Below are 13,463 nucleotides of genomic sequence, written 5' to 3'. Positions count from 1 at the left end.
GGTAAATTTTTGATTAATCCTTGGGGAAGCTTTCAGAGAGCAGAGATACTTTATTCTTCAGTTTTTAATGCTTTTTGTTTATGGATAATCAATGATTAACAGTCACATTTATGTTACGTAAAACAGAGGAATGTAACAAATTCAATGAATTATATTAAATATGAAGATTGCAACAGTCGTTTTTGAATGTTTTAATTAAATATGGGTCACTCACATATTTCCATTTTTGTATATTCTGGGTCACATTAGAATAGAATAGAATAATCTTTATTGTCATTGTACATTTACAAAGAAATTGAATTCATAAGTAAAAAAAGAAAGAAAGAAGGAAAGAAGGTACTTAAGTAATAAAATAAATGAGTAGTTTAAGTACTAAACTAACTAAAACACATAATACACACACACACACACACACACACACACACACACACACACACACACACACACACACACACACACACACACACACACACACACACACACACACATACACACACACACTACATTCCACTCTTCCTGTTGCAGTTATTATACAGGATCAGGTTTTTTAGAGCATTTAGAGCATTTAGAGCAGTTATTGCTTTAGAATAAAAATAAGAAGAAGTCGTCAAATTTAAGGCTTAAAAGAAAACAGTATTTAGGATGTTTTCACTGCTTTAAAATATCAAAATGTGACCCTGAACAGTGTGTAAGGCTTAATTGAAATCCCCCAATCAGACGCCATTCAAAACACGCCATCGCGAGGTTTAATCTATCGCGATACTTCCCATTGAAAGCCACACAGTCTCGCGATACTTAGTAGCGTGCAGGCCTCTTGAAGAAGGTGTGCTTCATGGCGGTGACGGAGACTGCGGTAATTAAACTCCTTGTGACAAAATAGACACTTTAAGACTATATTATAGCCACAGTGGTCGGTGCGTAAGTAATGCGCAATATTTAGTATTGTTTAGCCTTTTTAAATATCTGTTAAATTGTATATATATGTGTTTAAACCCAGGGTGAAAAGAGGCTCAATTCTGGCGCCACAAAGCTAAATAGAAACCAGGCCTCACTTGTCATTTTTATGCTTTTTTTGTTGTAATTATGCATTTAGGAGCAATCAAATGTATATAATAGAAGTTGTAGTTATTGCACATATCGACTTTAACCATGCAACTATTCGACTAAGGTTAAATATCAGCTAATTATTACTATTTTAACCGAGCTGCAGTGTTTTAGCATTCATGTGCAGCAGGAAATATAGAGGAGAAAGGAAAAAGAAGGGGCTGGATGTTTATGTACGCTGCAATGCAAAAAATAAGATATACTGCAAGATGCCTGTGTTTATTTTTTATTGCTAGTCTGAAGGCATTTTTTATTTCCCCCTAGAATTTGTTGAATTGTTAAAGATACTACCCCCCCCCTCTCTCCTGCCTCAGTCTGGTGGACCCAACGATTAAAAGGGGTTGCATAGGTAAGGTCCCACCTGTGCTGTATTTGTTAGCATATTTAATAATAACAATAATAATATATACTTTGTGAGGTCGCTACTTATTATTGCAATACTTGTAGGGTAAAATGCATATATTATAGGAAGGTTTTCATGCTCCAGGCTCTTTTTCTCAGCATTATTTCTTGTAATAAATGTTTTTATGAATTGCAGGGCGCTGAAGCTCTGACGATGGAGAATGGACAGGGCACAGGCTCCAAGCTCGGCCTGCCGCCTCTTACCCCAGAGCAGCAGGAGGCACTTCAGAGGGTAGGAAAAGCCCTGCACATGTAGTATCTGCAAAAACCAACTAGTGTGCATTCATATGAGGAGTTAATATTAATATTAGCACTTAAAGGTCCTCGACATGTTTTTAAATGCATATAAAGTACTGTAGTCATTTGTGTCTGATATGGGTTTTTTTTCCCACAATAAAAGTTAAATTATCTCCTAAAGTCTATTGAACAAAGATTGGCTTCCAAACTATTTGTAATGCGACAAATCGTGCTCCTTAAAATCAGATTTTCAATGAGCACAGAGAAGCTTTCCACGTTCATTAGCTGAGTGTGAAAAAAAGCATTTTTAGTGTCAAACTTGGCACATGCATCATTCTGCAAAGTAAAGCTCAAACATCCACCTGCAGGAATAAGAGGAAAAACACATATTTTACTTGATGAGAACCTTAATAACTGGATTATTGTCACTTTTGTGCAGTGACTGATGTCTTAAATGTCCTTAATGTGAGAAACTTGGCTCCCATAATTGGGGTAAGGTATTAAGGAAACATGACCTTTGATATAATTCAATGCATCCTCTTACTCAAATTAATTACCTCCAGATGCCGACTGAAACTACTTCATAGTAGCCTCTAGAGGTCTAAATAAGTTGGTTTCTGCTTAAATGAATACATAATATTGACCTGCTGCATTGATTTATAGTATCTCGGTTACTACAGTGCTGACATGTTTTAGTTTCTCCCCAATATCTGATTTCAGAGGATCCTTGTTTTATTGTCTCTTGTTCACAGTAGGTAATAAATAACAATGTAGTAATAATATCATAAACAAATGTATGTTTGCATGAGGATTTTAATACTGTAATAACTTTTCTCCTTTTCCAGGCAAAGAAGTATGCCATGGAACAAAGCATTAAGAGTGTGTTGGTGAAGCAGACCATTGCCCATCAGCAACAACAGCTCACCAACCTGCAGGTGAGATGTGAACCTTTTTATTTTGGTACTCCGCCAAAAGAAAATTAAACATTTTTTTGTAATGCACGTGTTCGTCGTTGAGTCTTGATTCTAGCCAGAATATCTTTTCATTACTTTAGTTATTTGTCTTGTTTCAGAAGTCGGTTTTGATAAAGCTCTTTTTTTGGAAGTCTTACTCCCTTCACCAACATGCTGTGAAAAAGACCACAGGCGTAGACCATGTGCCCTTGCTTTTGCTTCTGCTCTTTTTCAGATGGAGAAGATCATCATGAAGCCATTAGTTATAATGTTAAATGCTAAATTTAAAAAAAAAAAGGGGGGAACTTGTTTGTGTTAATTGCTGTGTGGTGATTTGTAATTTAGATGGGGGAGGCAACTCCTCAAACTGTATATTGTTTAGAGGGAGGGTCTGAATACAGTGTTAGCCTAACCACTTCTGTCTATCTAGCAAAGCAATGACCTTTTTTGAAAAAACAAAGCTAAGGGATATCTAACCTACTTTTCAGCACCTTTTTCATCTTTACTGTCTTTCAGATGGCAGCAGTGACAATGGGCTTTGGAGATCCTCTCTCACCTTTACAATCGGTCAATAGATTATTAAATTTTTTTCTGTACGCATTCCCAATGGAAAAGGACTGTTACCCTTCTTGTATTGGTTGCCTTGGCAACAATCCCTGCCATTTTAATCTAATCAAAGAATGCATATTTTGTAAGAAAAATTTGCTTTTCTGCAGCTAGTGTACCTGCGACCATGTCTGAAATCCTTATTGTGAGATGAATGACTGTCACTAATTAAAGAGGCACTTGCTATTTTGCTTTTTTATGAGTCGCAGTGGGAGGATTTGCATTAGTAGTAATTTTTTTTTAACATGAAGATAGCCAAAAGCTCTCTGGCTGATTTTGGGTGTGTATAAAGGGTTTTATTATAAATGTAAGAAAAGTCAAAACTCTTTAAAAAATATGCATTTGCTTGATTTATAAAAAACAAAACAAAACAAAGGCCTTGGCATGGGACGAAAGAGGGACAGCAATCCCTTTTTAAATGGACTAAAATGAGAGAACTGCTGGAACAATGATCTTTGTGTCCATCTTAAAGTCAAATTTTTTTTTTCCTGTCAATGAACAAGTAATTTCCCCATTTATGTCGTGAATTAGGCACTTGTAATTTATTTTGTTGGTGATTTTAGAATAAAATTCACAGAAGCAGACTGACTCAAAGACATCAGTAAAAACACAGCAACCTTTTCAGTGGTTAAACCCAACCCATCCCAACTCCCCTCCCCTTAGACTTGAGAAGAAAGTGAAATGCTTTCATCAAGACTTTGTTTGGATTTCGTTTGAACTCCACGATTACTTTTTTTTACGTTACTTGCATCCCCGGACTACAGGTCAGTTACTGAAGCCAAATATTTGTGAGGGCTGTGCATGTCAATCACTTCAGTGTGTTTTCCTCCATATGTCTGTTCAATAGTAACAGAATAGAGGCCATATAGTAATTACAAGTGGTGACATAAATCATTTTTATAAGTCTTATATGTGTTATGTCCTTTTGATTACTGTATCCCATTATTACCCTATTATCTCCAGAGACCCCTTAACTATGAATTGGCCTCTATGACTATTTCTGGGGAAAGCAAGCACAGTAGAGAATACACATTTATTATTATTGTGTGTGTTTCTTTTTTTTTTTTTTTGTATTTCTTTTGTTTTCCTTTCTTTTACTATCTAATGCTTATCGTGTGTTGTTTTTCCCTGGTTGGCAGGTGGCAGCTCAGCGGCAACGCGCTCTCGCCATCATGTGTCGGGTGTATGTTGGTTCCATATACTATGAACTTGGTGAGGACACCATCAGACAGGCCTTTGCCCCCTTCGGCCCAATCAAGAGCATTGATATGTCTTGGGATTCAGTAACAATGAAACATAAGGTTAGTGTCTCTTAAAGGGTACTTGACTAAATGCTCCTGAAAATGTCAAATGGTGTAACCACAAAAGAATGATAAATATTACATATGTTATCCACCTACAGTGTATTTAAGTGGACTTATACAAATTATTACTTCATTTAAACATCATAAAACATCAAATGAAAAGAAGTCTTTGGAGTATTTCTACATTTAAGTTTTAAAGCATTTTGTCAATATTGAGCAGCACATATCATCCTAAAAACTACTATTTTTACTAAATAAGTATATAATATAAACTTATATAATAAGTGTATATAATTGGATTTTTATGAAAAAATACTGGTTACAACAATTGACACTGGGTTGCATCATGCCATGTCAAATATTTTTAGAAATGGTTGATTGTACTGATAAAGGTGTAGTGATGCCAAGATGGATAATTTTAGAATTAAGCATTTTATTTGAAGGTCTGTTTAAAAAAAACAAACAAACTGATTTTTGACCCAAGTAAATAAAAAAATGCAAAGAAAAAACAATTCTATAGCTTTTCTCTTGGTGAGGACATTAAAGGGTTATATAAATGTTTGTTCACATGCCACATAACTGCAATGTCTGTGGTTTATTACATAACATTTCCACCTCTTTCTCCTCTCTCCCTTGTTTTCTGTCTTTGCTATCAATAAAGGCAAAAATGCCAAAAATCCCTTCTAATAATCATGTAGTTCCTTGTGTATTAAAGTGCTCAAAACTACAAAGAACATTTTTTATAAATCTTCTGTCTTTCTTTGCTTTCTTTGTTACTGTGCAGGGGTTTGCCTTTGTGGAGTATGATGTGCCAGAGGCTGCTCAGCTGGCTCTGGAGCAGATGAACTCAGTCATGTTGGGGGGGCGAAACATTAAGGTGAGTTGTCTGGAGCGACCAGAGGTGTCACGATTTTTTAATCTAAATTACAAATCGATGGAAATGAGTGTTAGATTTTGACCTTTTTAGAGATAAAAAAAAAAAAGTAGGATCGGATATTCGCCCTGTTTTTTTCTTTTCTTTTTTTTCTTCTCTCCATCCCTGCTTAATTGCACATGTCTGAAGGAGAAAAAAAAAGATAAACATTTCTAAGACGACACAGCATAGCTTACGGGTAGCCTGCAGCTACTTTTAAAGACAACAAGGCCACTGCCCGGAGTCGGAGATGATGGAGAAACTACAGAAGTGGAAAACTGGAGTCACTGGTGTGGCAACATTTCACCTTCCCCCCTGGAGGTGTCTAAACAAGGAACACGTCGTTGGGCAGAAAAAACAGTTTGTAGGCTGCGCTTCACACTTCAGTAAAGTTGGAAAATAGAAGATGAGATAATCCTTTTTATTAGTCCAACGATGGGGAAATTTGTAGTGTTACAGCAAAGTGGGAAAAGCAACAATCAAAAATTAAAGAACAATAAGTAAAGGCAAGCAATAGGAACAGTATATTCAGAGGAATATTGGTGTAATGGTATGATATATATGCAAGTATATCAATGATATTTAATATATAAGCAATAGCTGATAAGCTTTCCCTGAAGAAGTAAGGTAGACGATAAGCTATTATGTAATTTTAATCATATCTAGGCATCCTTCAAGCTGGATTAAAAGATTTGTAATAGCACAAGTTTGCAGGGACTGTTTTAAAAAGTGCAACACGACTTAAATTGAGTAAAAAAAGCCACTAGGATTAAATCTGGTGGTGAGGAAAATTAAAGCTGTTGTAGTAAAGCACTTTTCTGCCATCTAGTGGTGGTTTTTCTTGTTTTTGAATTGACCAATTGACTGTTAAGGGGGGTTAAAGGTATTACATTTTAAATAAATTATTTAAATTTCACCATATGGCCTTTTTAGTGAATGGTACATTTAGAAATAATATGGCAGTTATATCACATTTCATACCATGTAGCCTTCCTTTTTAAAGATCAATATAAAGACTTGATATTCAAACAATGGCATAGCCGTCAGTGCTGAAGCAAATAGTTCAAATTTAATTTAAAAAAGAAAGAAAGTGTAATCCAAACGTCGTATTTGGAGACTTGTGACATCTCTAGGAGACACGGGCATCTCTCAAGGCCTCAGCAACACCACTAGGATAAATTTGAATAACCAAACATCTCCTTTTTCATTAATGATGTCCTTTTTTTTTTGTATGTGTGTGTGAGAGTGTGTGTGTGTAGTCTGTGAGACTAGGATTTGGACTCCCTTCCTGGTATTTGGAAGACAAGAGTCAGTTTTAATTAACTTACCTGGTTGTTACTTAAATGTCTTGTAAAATTGCTCAAATGTGTCAAATCATTGTTTTTGACAATATGTAAAGACAAACTAATTTCTCTTTTTTTTTTGCTTGTCTGTGTCTTTTGATTTTTCAGGTGCGTATGTTGTGTGTGTGTGTGTGTGTTTTTAGTGTACTGTCTTGTCTTGTCTTATGTGTGTGTGCGTGTGTGTGTGTTATGCATCATGATATTGTCAAGGCTGTTTTAGTGACCAGTTCCAGTACGATGCCCAGTGGCGCGTGGCGTCGCTCTGTTCATGGTGTGCTGATGATGGGCTGCGCCTGGTTGGTGTTGCTTGGCCGCCCCATCTGTAGTACAGATCCCAGTACCCTTTTTATAAGACTCGGGTTAGATTCAGAAGCTTAGTTAATTTTTGTTGCAAAAACAGAGGAAGTTATCAGGATGCGAAGCCGCTCAGAAAGTGCGTTCCCCTTTTTCGGTGTTGACACCAGTTCATATAGTCAATGTAGTGTTATGAAATGATTGCAGTTCCTTTATTTGATGGTGTCAGTTATTTGTAAAGTCAATTTTAATTTGTAGTTGCATGGGGGAGTTAAGTGACATTAGGAACTACAGCAAATGGAAAGTTTTATTATTATTATTATTAATAATAAATCTTTTAACACTGATGAGATTTATGTTAAATTATCTTCTCAGCACTACATTGTAAATTTGATAAGTGAGGCTTGTTTTGATTTGTAAAGAAAATAATTGTAAAATGAGTTTTTTTTTTTAGTTTTAGAGCAAGGGTGGCGAACCATGTGCCGTGGAGAGCCATGTGTATGCAGGTTTTCCTTCCAACCAAACACTTCAAGAGGTGAAATCACCTGTTGAAGTGTTTGGTTGGAAGGAAAACCTGCATACACATGGCTCTCCACGGCACATGGTTCGCCACTTCGGTTTTAGAGCATCGTCCACAAATTCAAGTCATTTTTATCTCAAAGCTTCACTTTATTGCTAATAATTTATACCTCTCTATGCTTTTAAAAGATGGAGTTGTTAAGTGTTAGTGTATTTTATTACCAGGTGGACATGATGAGATGGATAGATGTACCTATGTAAAGCATCGTGCGCGGCAGGGATTTAGAGTGCGCTCTCGTTTGAATGATAAACCCCTTCATTCAGTAGTCCTGCTGGTATGATCTGTGCTATAGGTTGGGCGGCCAAGTAACATCGGTCAGGCGCAACCCATCATTGACCAGCTGGCAGAGGAGGCGCGCGCTTTTAACCGGATCTACGTGGCGTCCGTCCACCCCGACCTGTCAGATGATGACATCAAAAGTGTGTTTGAGGCCTTCGGAAGGATCAAGTCTTGTACGTTAGCCAGGGATCCCACCACAGGACGACACCGAGGCTTTGGCTTCATCGGTGAGCTGGAGGGACCTCATTCGCTCCGCGCTCTTGTGGTGTTGTCGCTCTGCTGCTAACTAGTATTTTTTCACTTACAGAGTATGAAAAGCCACAGTCAGCCCTGGATGCTGTGTCTTCTATGAACCTCTTTGACCTGGGGGGTCAGTACCTTCGGGTGGGCAAAGCAGTGACACCGCCTATGCCCCTACTGACCCCCACGACCCCCGGTGGTCTGCCGCCTGCAGCAGCTGTGGCCGCAGCGGCAGCCACCGCTAAGATAACGGCCCAGGCAAGTATGAATCCCTTCCAAAGGGATTTAATGGCCTTCCAGGTAAATATAACCCAGATCTAGCTAGAATTGACACGAGCACAGATAAAATGGGCGTAGAATTTTTTTATTGAGGTGACTGGGAGAAGGCCAGTTTTTTTTCTTTTTTTTTTTTCTTTAAAGATCACATGTAAATATTAGTTGCCCAGACACAGTGTCAATTAAACCACTCAAACTCTGAGACAATTCAGAGCATTTATACTTAGCTTAATGTGTTCAAAACACAACCAGAATCTATTATATACAAGAAATAGATATGACACACAATTGACATTAATTTTTAGTAACGTAAGGAAGCAAAGCTCCTCCCATTCACTGATTGGGTGTGTAAGCTAAGAGTCTTCTCTTAGTAAGCACAAATATGATTTTTTTCAGTGTGAACAGTCGCAATGATTAACCAGACAATTGTGTTCCTTACAGAATGTTATTTATTATTACATTTTTTTTTAAACTTAAATGCTGTATATTTATGGCTTGTTAAGAATAGTCTTTGACTTTTTTAATAAATCTTTCCTGAAATGTTTTTGTCATTTTGATTGTCGTCCAAAGAGAGAGAGAGACAGAAGCAAAGTTGAGCTCACGCTGTGCCAAGCTGTGTGATCGTTGACTGTGCTGCCTTGTGCTGTTTTCTGTGTGTTTCCCTTACCTAATGTCTTCGGCCCCCCTCTCTTAAGGAGGCTGTAGCCGGGGCATCAGTCCTGGGGGCGTTAGCAGCGCCCCAGCTTCTCGGTCAGCAAATGGGAATCCCTCAGGCTGTCATGGCTGCCCAGGCACCGGGGGTCATCACAGGTGTGTACCAAAACATGAGTGAGTGCTCATTTTCATTAAAAGTAAAGAGTGCATGATGCATGTTTCAGCTCGGTGCATCAGAACAGTTGGGCTTAATTTTTTTAACTTGCTCATTTTAAAGGTTTATAAACTCCTGACAATTTAAGTACTTTTGTTTGCTTCCTTTTAATCAAAAGCTGAATCGGTCCGACTCCTCACAGAAGTTGGACGACCGGAATGATTTATAAATGTCGCTTTAAGAGCTGTTTATTCCCTAAATGATATTAAAATGCCACGTTCGGCATTAAGCCATGAGAGTTTATTTCCTTGAGTTTAGGAGTAAAGAATGAGACTTGGACTCAAAGCTACCACTATTTTAAGATACTTTAAAACATGAGTGAATCATATTTTTAGGAGCCCTTTGATATATTTTTAAACTGTTTGCAACTCTGCATCTCTGAAGGCAAAAATTGAACAACAAAGAATCCCATTTGTAATACACTGCATTTATCTTGCTAGTATGTTTTTGGGATGTTCGACTTGATCTTGTTTGTAATTTTAGTTGTAAAATACATTCAGATGTTTATAATCTTGTAGAATATGTCTTTGAATGTGTCTGCACAGTTACTTAATGCATGTCTACCTTCTCCTCCTCCTCCTCCCTCCTTCTTCCCTTTTTTAAAAGGTGTGACACCAGTGCGTCCTCCCATACCAGTACTTCCCCAGGTGGGTCTTGTGAACCCCGTGCTTGCATCGCCACCAGTCCTGTCCAATCAAGCTGGAGGCTCTGGCCAAGCAGAGAAGAAAGAAGAGAAAGAGGAGTCGCTTCAGGATGGAACGGGACAGGAAATGCTGAGTGACCAAGAGCATATGAGCATTTCGGGCAGCAGCGCCAGACATATGGTCATGCAGAAACTGTTACGAAAATCAGAGGTGAGATACAGTTGGGAAAAGTGATTGCCTTAAAGCAGGGGTGTCAAACACGCGGCCCCGGTTCCAGGTTTTCGATAAAATACACTTCTAATGCTATTCTCGCCTATTTTCACTAGCCATTCACAGTCCGTAACGTCCAACTTGAGATAACTGACTTGCAGTGTGATTCAGATTTGAAAGACAAATTTACCTCGGTGGACTTTGACACATTTGTATCAGTTTCTCTTACCTGGTGAACCCCAAATTGGCAGATCTGGCTGCAAAAATGTTGTGCATGTCTGGGACAACTTATCTAATGTGAACAAGCCTTTTTTTTTTTTTTTTTTTTTTTTTGATGAGCATCTATAAAAACAAAACTGTGTTCCAGGTTCACACACAAGCACATGAATGACACTGAGACTGGCTACTGCTCAAGATATGACACCTAGTAGTCTATTGATGCACATTTTTCATTTGTAAATAGATTTATTATAGTATAGTTATAATATTTATTATATATATTATAGGTTGTTATGCATTGGTTTTACTGGTTTGGCCCACCTGAGATCAAATTGGGCTGCATGTGGCCCTTAAACTAAAATGAGTTTGACACCCCTGCCTTAAAGAAACATTTTTAGTATCGAAATGGTTTTTACTCACTGAATTATTGCCTTGCTCCTCTCCAGTCCACAGTAATGGTACTTCGAAATATGGTCGGACCAGAGGACATTGACGACGACCTGGAGGGCGAGGTGACGGAAGAGTGCGGCAAGTTCGGCTCCGTCAACAGAGTCATCATCTACCAGGAAAAGCAAGGAGAAGAAGAAGACGCGGATATCATCGTTAAGATCTTTGTAGAGTTTTCCATGGCCTCCGAGATGAACAAAGCAATCCAGGCCCTGAACGACCGCTGGTTCGGAGGTCGTAAAGTTGTCGCAGAGGTGTATGACCAAGATCGTTTCAACAGCAGTGACCTCTCTGCGTAAAAGAGTCTGAAACGGTTCACCAGCACAGCACCCACATCCTCCAAATACCTGTTGCCCAAACTCATTTCAGCCACTGTCACTGCAGCTAGAAATGTGGGGGGGCTTCGGAAACTTTGTAATTATGTTTATTTTCTTTCCTTTTTTAAAAAATGGCTGTTGATATTAATGTTAAAATGCCCCCATTTTTGGGATTCATTAAAATATTTGTGTCAGTTTTGCTTTGTGATCTGTGAAGACTTTTTTTTTTTTTTCTTTCTTTCTCAGTGCAAGTTTCAAATTTTTGTAATTTGATCTTGTAAAAACGTTTAGGTTTCCTGCTTTCCCTCCCTTTTTATTTTATTTTGTTTTGTTTTGTTTTTGTTTTTGTTTTTTTCTTTTATGAAATTGCCAGGACATGTAAACACTTTCTTTCTACGATTAAAGGTTTTTGTTTGTCCACATAAAGTGTGACCCAAAGTTTTTTTTTATGAAGGAAGAGTCTGTAAACCTGTTTCAGGATTTTGACTGTAGACCATAATATTTGATTGCTGAGTAAAAATTCTGTATTTTAAAAAAAGTCTTTGACCTTTTTTTAATGCTCCCATTTTGGTTATATTTACACCCACAGTAAAATAGCCAGACAGATAAAGTAAACTTGTTTGACATGTTATTGAAATGTGTTTAAAAAGATTTAACATTGCTCAACAGATACATTGTTCATCTTGCATAACACAGGGCAAAGATTGCTCAACATTGACAAGTATTTTATTTATTTTTTTAGCCCTGTATTTCTGCAATAATTGAAGTTTGCGTCATTGAGTTACTCACAACAAAACATGCCAAGTAAAGGGAAAACGCCTTCAAACTGTATGGTGGCTTGGGGATTACTCAATTATTCATCAGTAAAATAATAATTGAAGTCACCTAAATCAGATCGTAGCCTGCATCCATGGTTTCATGGGAATCACAATCCTCTTTATTGCCTAAGTCGTGGCTTTAAATGAGGTTATACAGAATAATAAAACAACTATTTTAAGAAATATACACAAGGAATGACTATATAGGTAAAATTATATCTGTGAGCTGTAAAATAGTGCAAAAGAAGAAATACAAATATACAGCAATGAATGATATAAACTAGTAATTATGATATTTTAAACTAAAATATATGTAATTTTGTATGTGCAGTTGGTATTTTAGTGTTGCAGGGTTACTGCACAGTGCCTGAGTTTACTGTCCATGTCAGTGTCACTGATCAAGGACACTTTGAAACACTACCAAAAACATCTCTAAAGGTTGCTTACGTGCACATTATGGTAGAGCTTTTTTTTCTGATGTGGTTTAACTAATTATGCACATTTATATCTGCATGTATTCCACATATAAGCAAGAAAAATCCTAGTTATATTAATGAGTGATGCAAGGAAAAAAGGTGTATAAAGTTTGCAATGTAAGTAATGCAAAGATGTAGGTGAGGAGGTGAAACTTTACTGTGTACTTTACATAATTTAAGGATAATGATAATAATGATAACTTTATGCTTTACAACAAAGATGTGATGTAACCCAGTGTCAATGAGTGTAACCAGTATTTAAAAAAAATAAAAAATCTGATTATATACACAGGAAAATAAATGAGAACTAAAATGTGGAATAAATATAATCCACGTTTGCAACACAACACTGTTTTGTTTGAATACATTTTACATAATTTGTCAAAACTTATTTTTTTAGGATATGTCCTGCTCAATATTGACAAAACGCTTTCAAATTTAAATGTAGAAATACTCCATAACCATCATAATGTCTATATAGCTAGATTTAAAAAAAGAAGAGGCGCCTCTATATCATAAAAGAAGATATCACTCATTTAAATGTTACAGAATCATATACATACGAATCCACGTGAAAAATAGAGAATACCATGTCATACAGGAAAAGATGACAAGGGTAGGAACATAGTTACTTACTTTCTTAAGTAAGTTAACAGTCACAGTAATGTATAAAAAAAACTTAGGTTCAGGTTACTTTATTGATACCTGTAGGTAAATTTGTTTTGCAGTGAGATGATGCCCTCCATTTATACAATAAACAATAGTAGTACAGTAGAGACAACAAATTACATAAGAAACAACAATAATACAAAATGTACATTTTAACAAACCTGATGCTGGTTTTAAACTTTTTGAAAGATAGTTTTGAATTGCTCATTTTATTTATCATGTCTGAGTCCACCCGTATTCCGCTAGGTGGCGCGATATAGTAAC

General features: G+C 36.9%; 1 protein-coding gene across 5 annotated transcripts; it reads left to right on the top strand.

Moving 5' to 3' along the window:
- Positions 1-779: 779 nt before the first annotated feature.
- puf60b (poly-U binding splicing factor b) lies at positions 780-11,768 on the top strand. 5 transcript variants are annotated; one of them, XM_062441476.1, is made up of 12 exons: positions 780-853; positions 1,369-1,453; positions 1,643-1,738; positions 2,589-2,678; positions 3,213-3,263; positions 4,442-4,603; positions 5,391-5,483; positions 8,029-8,242; positions 8,323-8,555; positions 9,227-9,359; positions 10,006-10,253; positions 10,919-11,768. In XM_062441476.1, the coding sequence occupies exons 3-12, from the start codon at positions 1,661-1,663 to the stop codon at positions 11,216-11,218; spliced, it is 1,602 nt and encodes a 533-aa protein (XP_062297460.1). In that variant the 5' UTR covers positions 780-853; positions 1,369-1,453; positions 1,643-1,660; the 3' UTR covers positions 11,219-11,768. The 5 variants fall into 5 exon arrangements, with proteins under 5 accessions (XP_062297460.1, XP_062297462.1, XP_062297461.1 ...); XM_062441478.1 differs by lacking the exon at positions 1,369-1,453 and having other exon boundaries at positions 815-853; positions 8,323-8,513; positions 9,227-9,341; XM_062441477.1 differs by lacking the exon at positions 1,369-1,453 and having other exon boundaries at positions 815-853; positions 8,323-8,513.
- The last annotated feature ends 1,695 nt before the right edge of the window (positions 11,769-13,463 follow it).

The sequence above is a fragment of the Scomber scombrus genome, chromosome 20, assembly GCF_963691925.1.
Source record: "Scomber scombrus chromosome 20, fScoSco1.1, whole genome shotgun sequence".
Lineage (NCBI taxonomy): Eukaryota > Metazoa > Chordata > Actinopteri > Scombriformes > Scombridae > Scomber > Scomber scombrus.
This window is presented reverse-complemented; position numbering and strand designations above follow the sequence as displayed.

Coding starts and splice junctions, on each gene's coding strand:
- puf60b (XM_062441474.1), top strand. CDS start 833: ATGGCGGTGACGGAGACTGCG. Junction 5,484..8,028: donor TGGGGGGGCGAAACATTAAG/GTGAGTTGTCTG, acceptor TCTGTGCTATAG/GTTGGGCGGCCAAGTAACAT. Junction 8,556..9,226: donor GGGATTTAATGGCCTTCCAG/GTAAATATAACC, acceptor CCCTCTCTTAAG/GAGGCTGTAGCCGGGGCATC.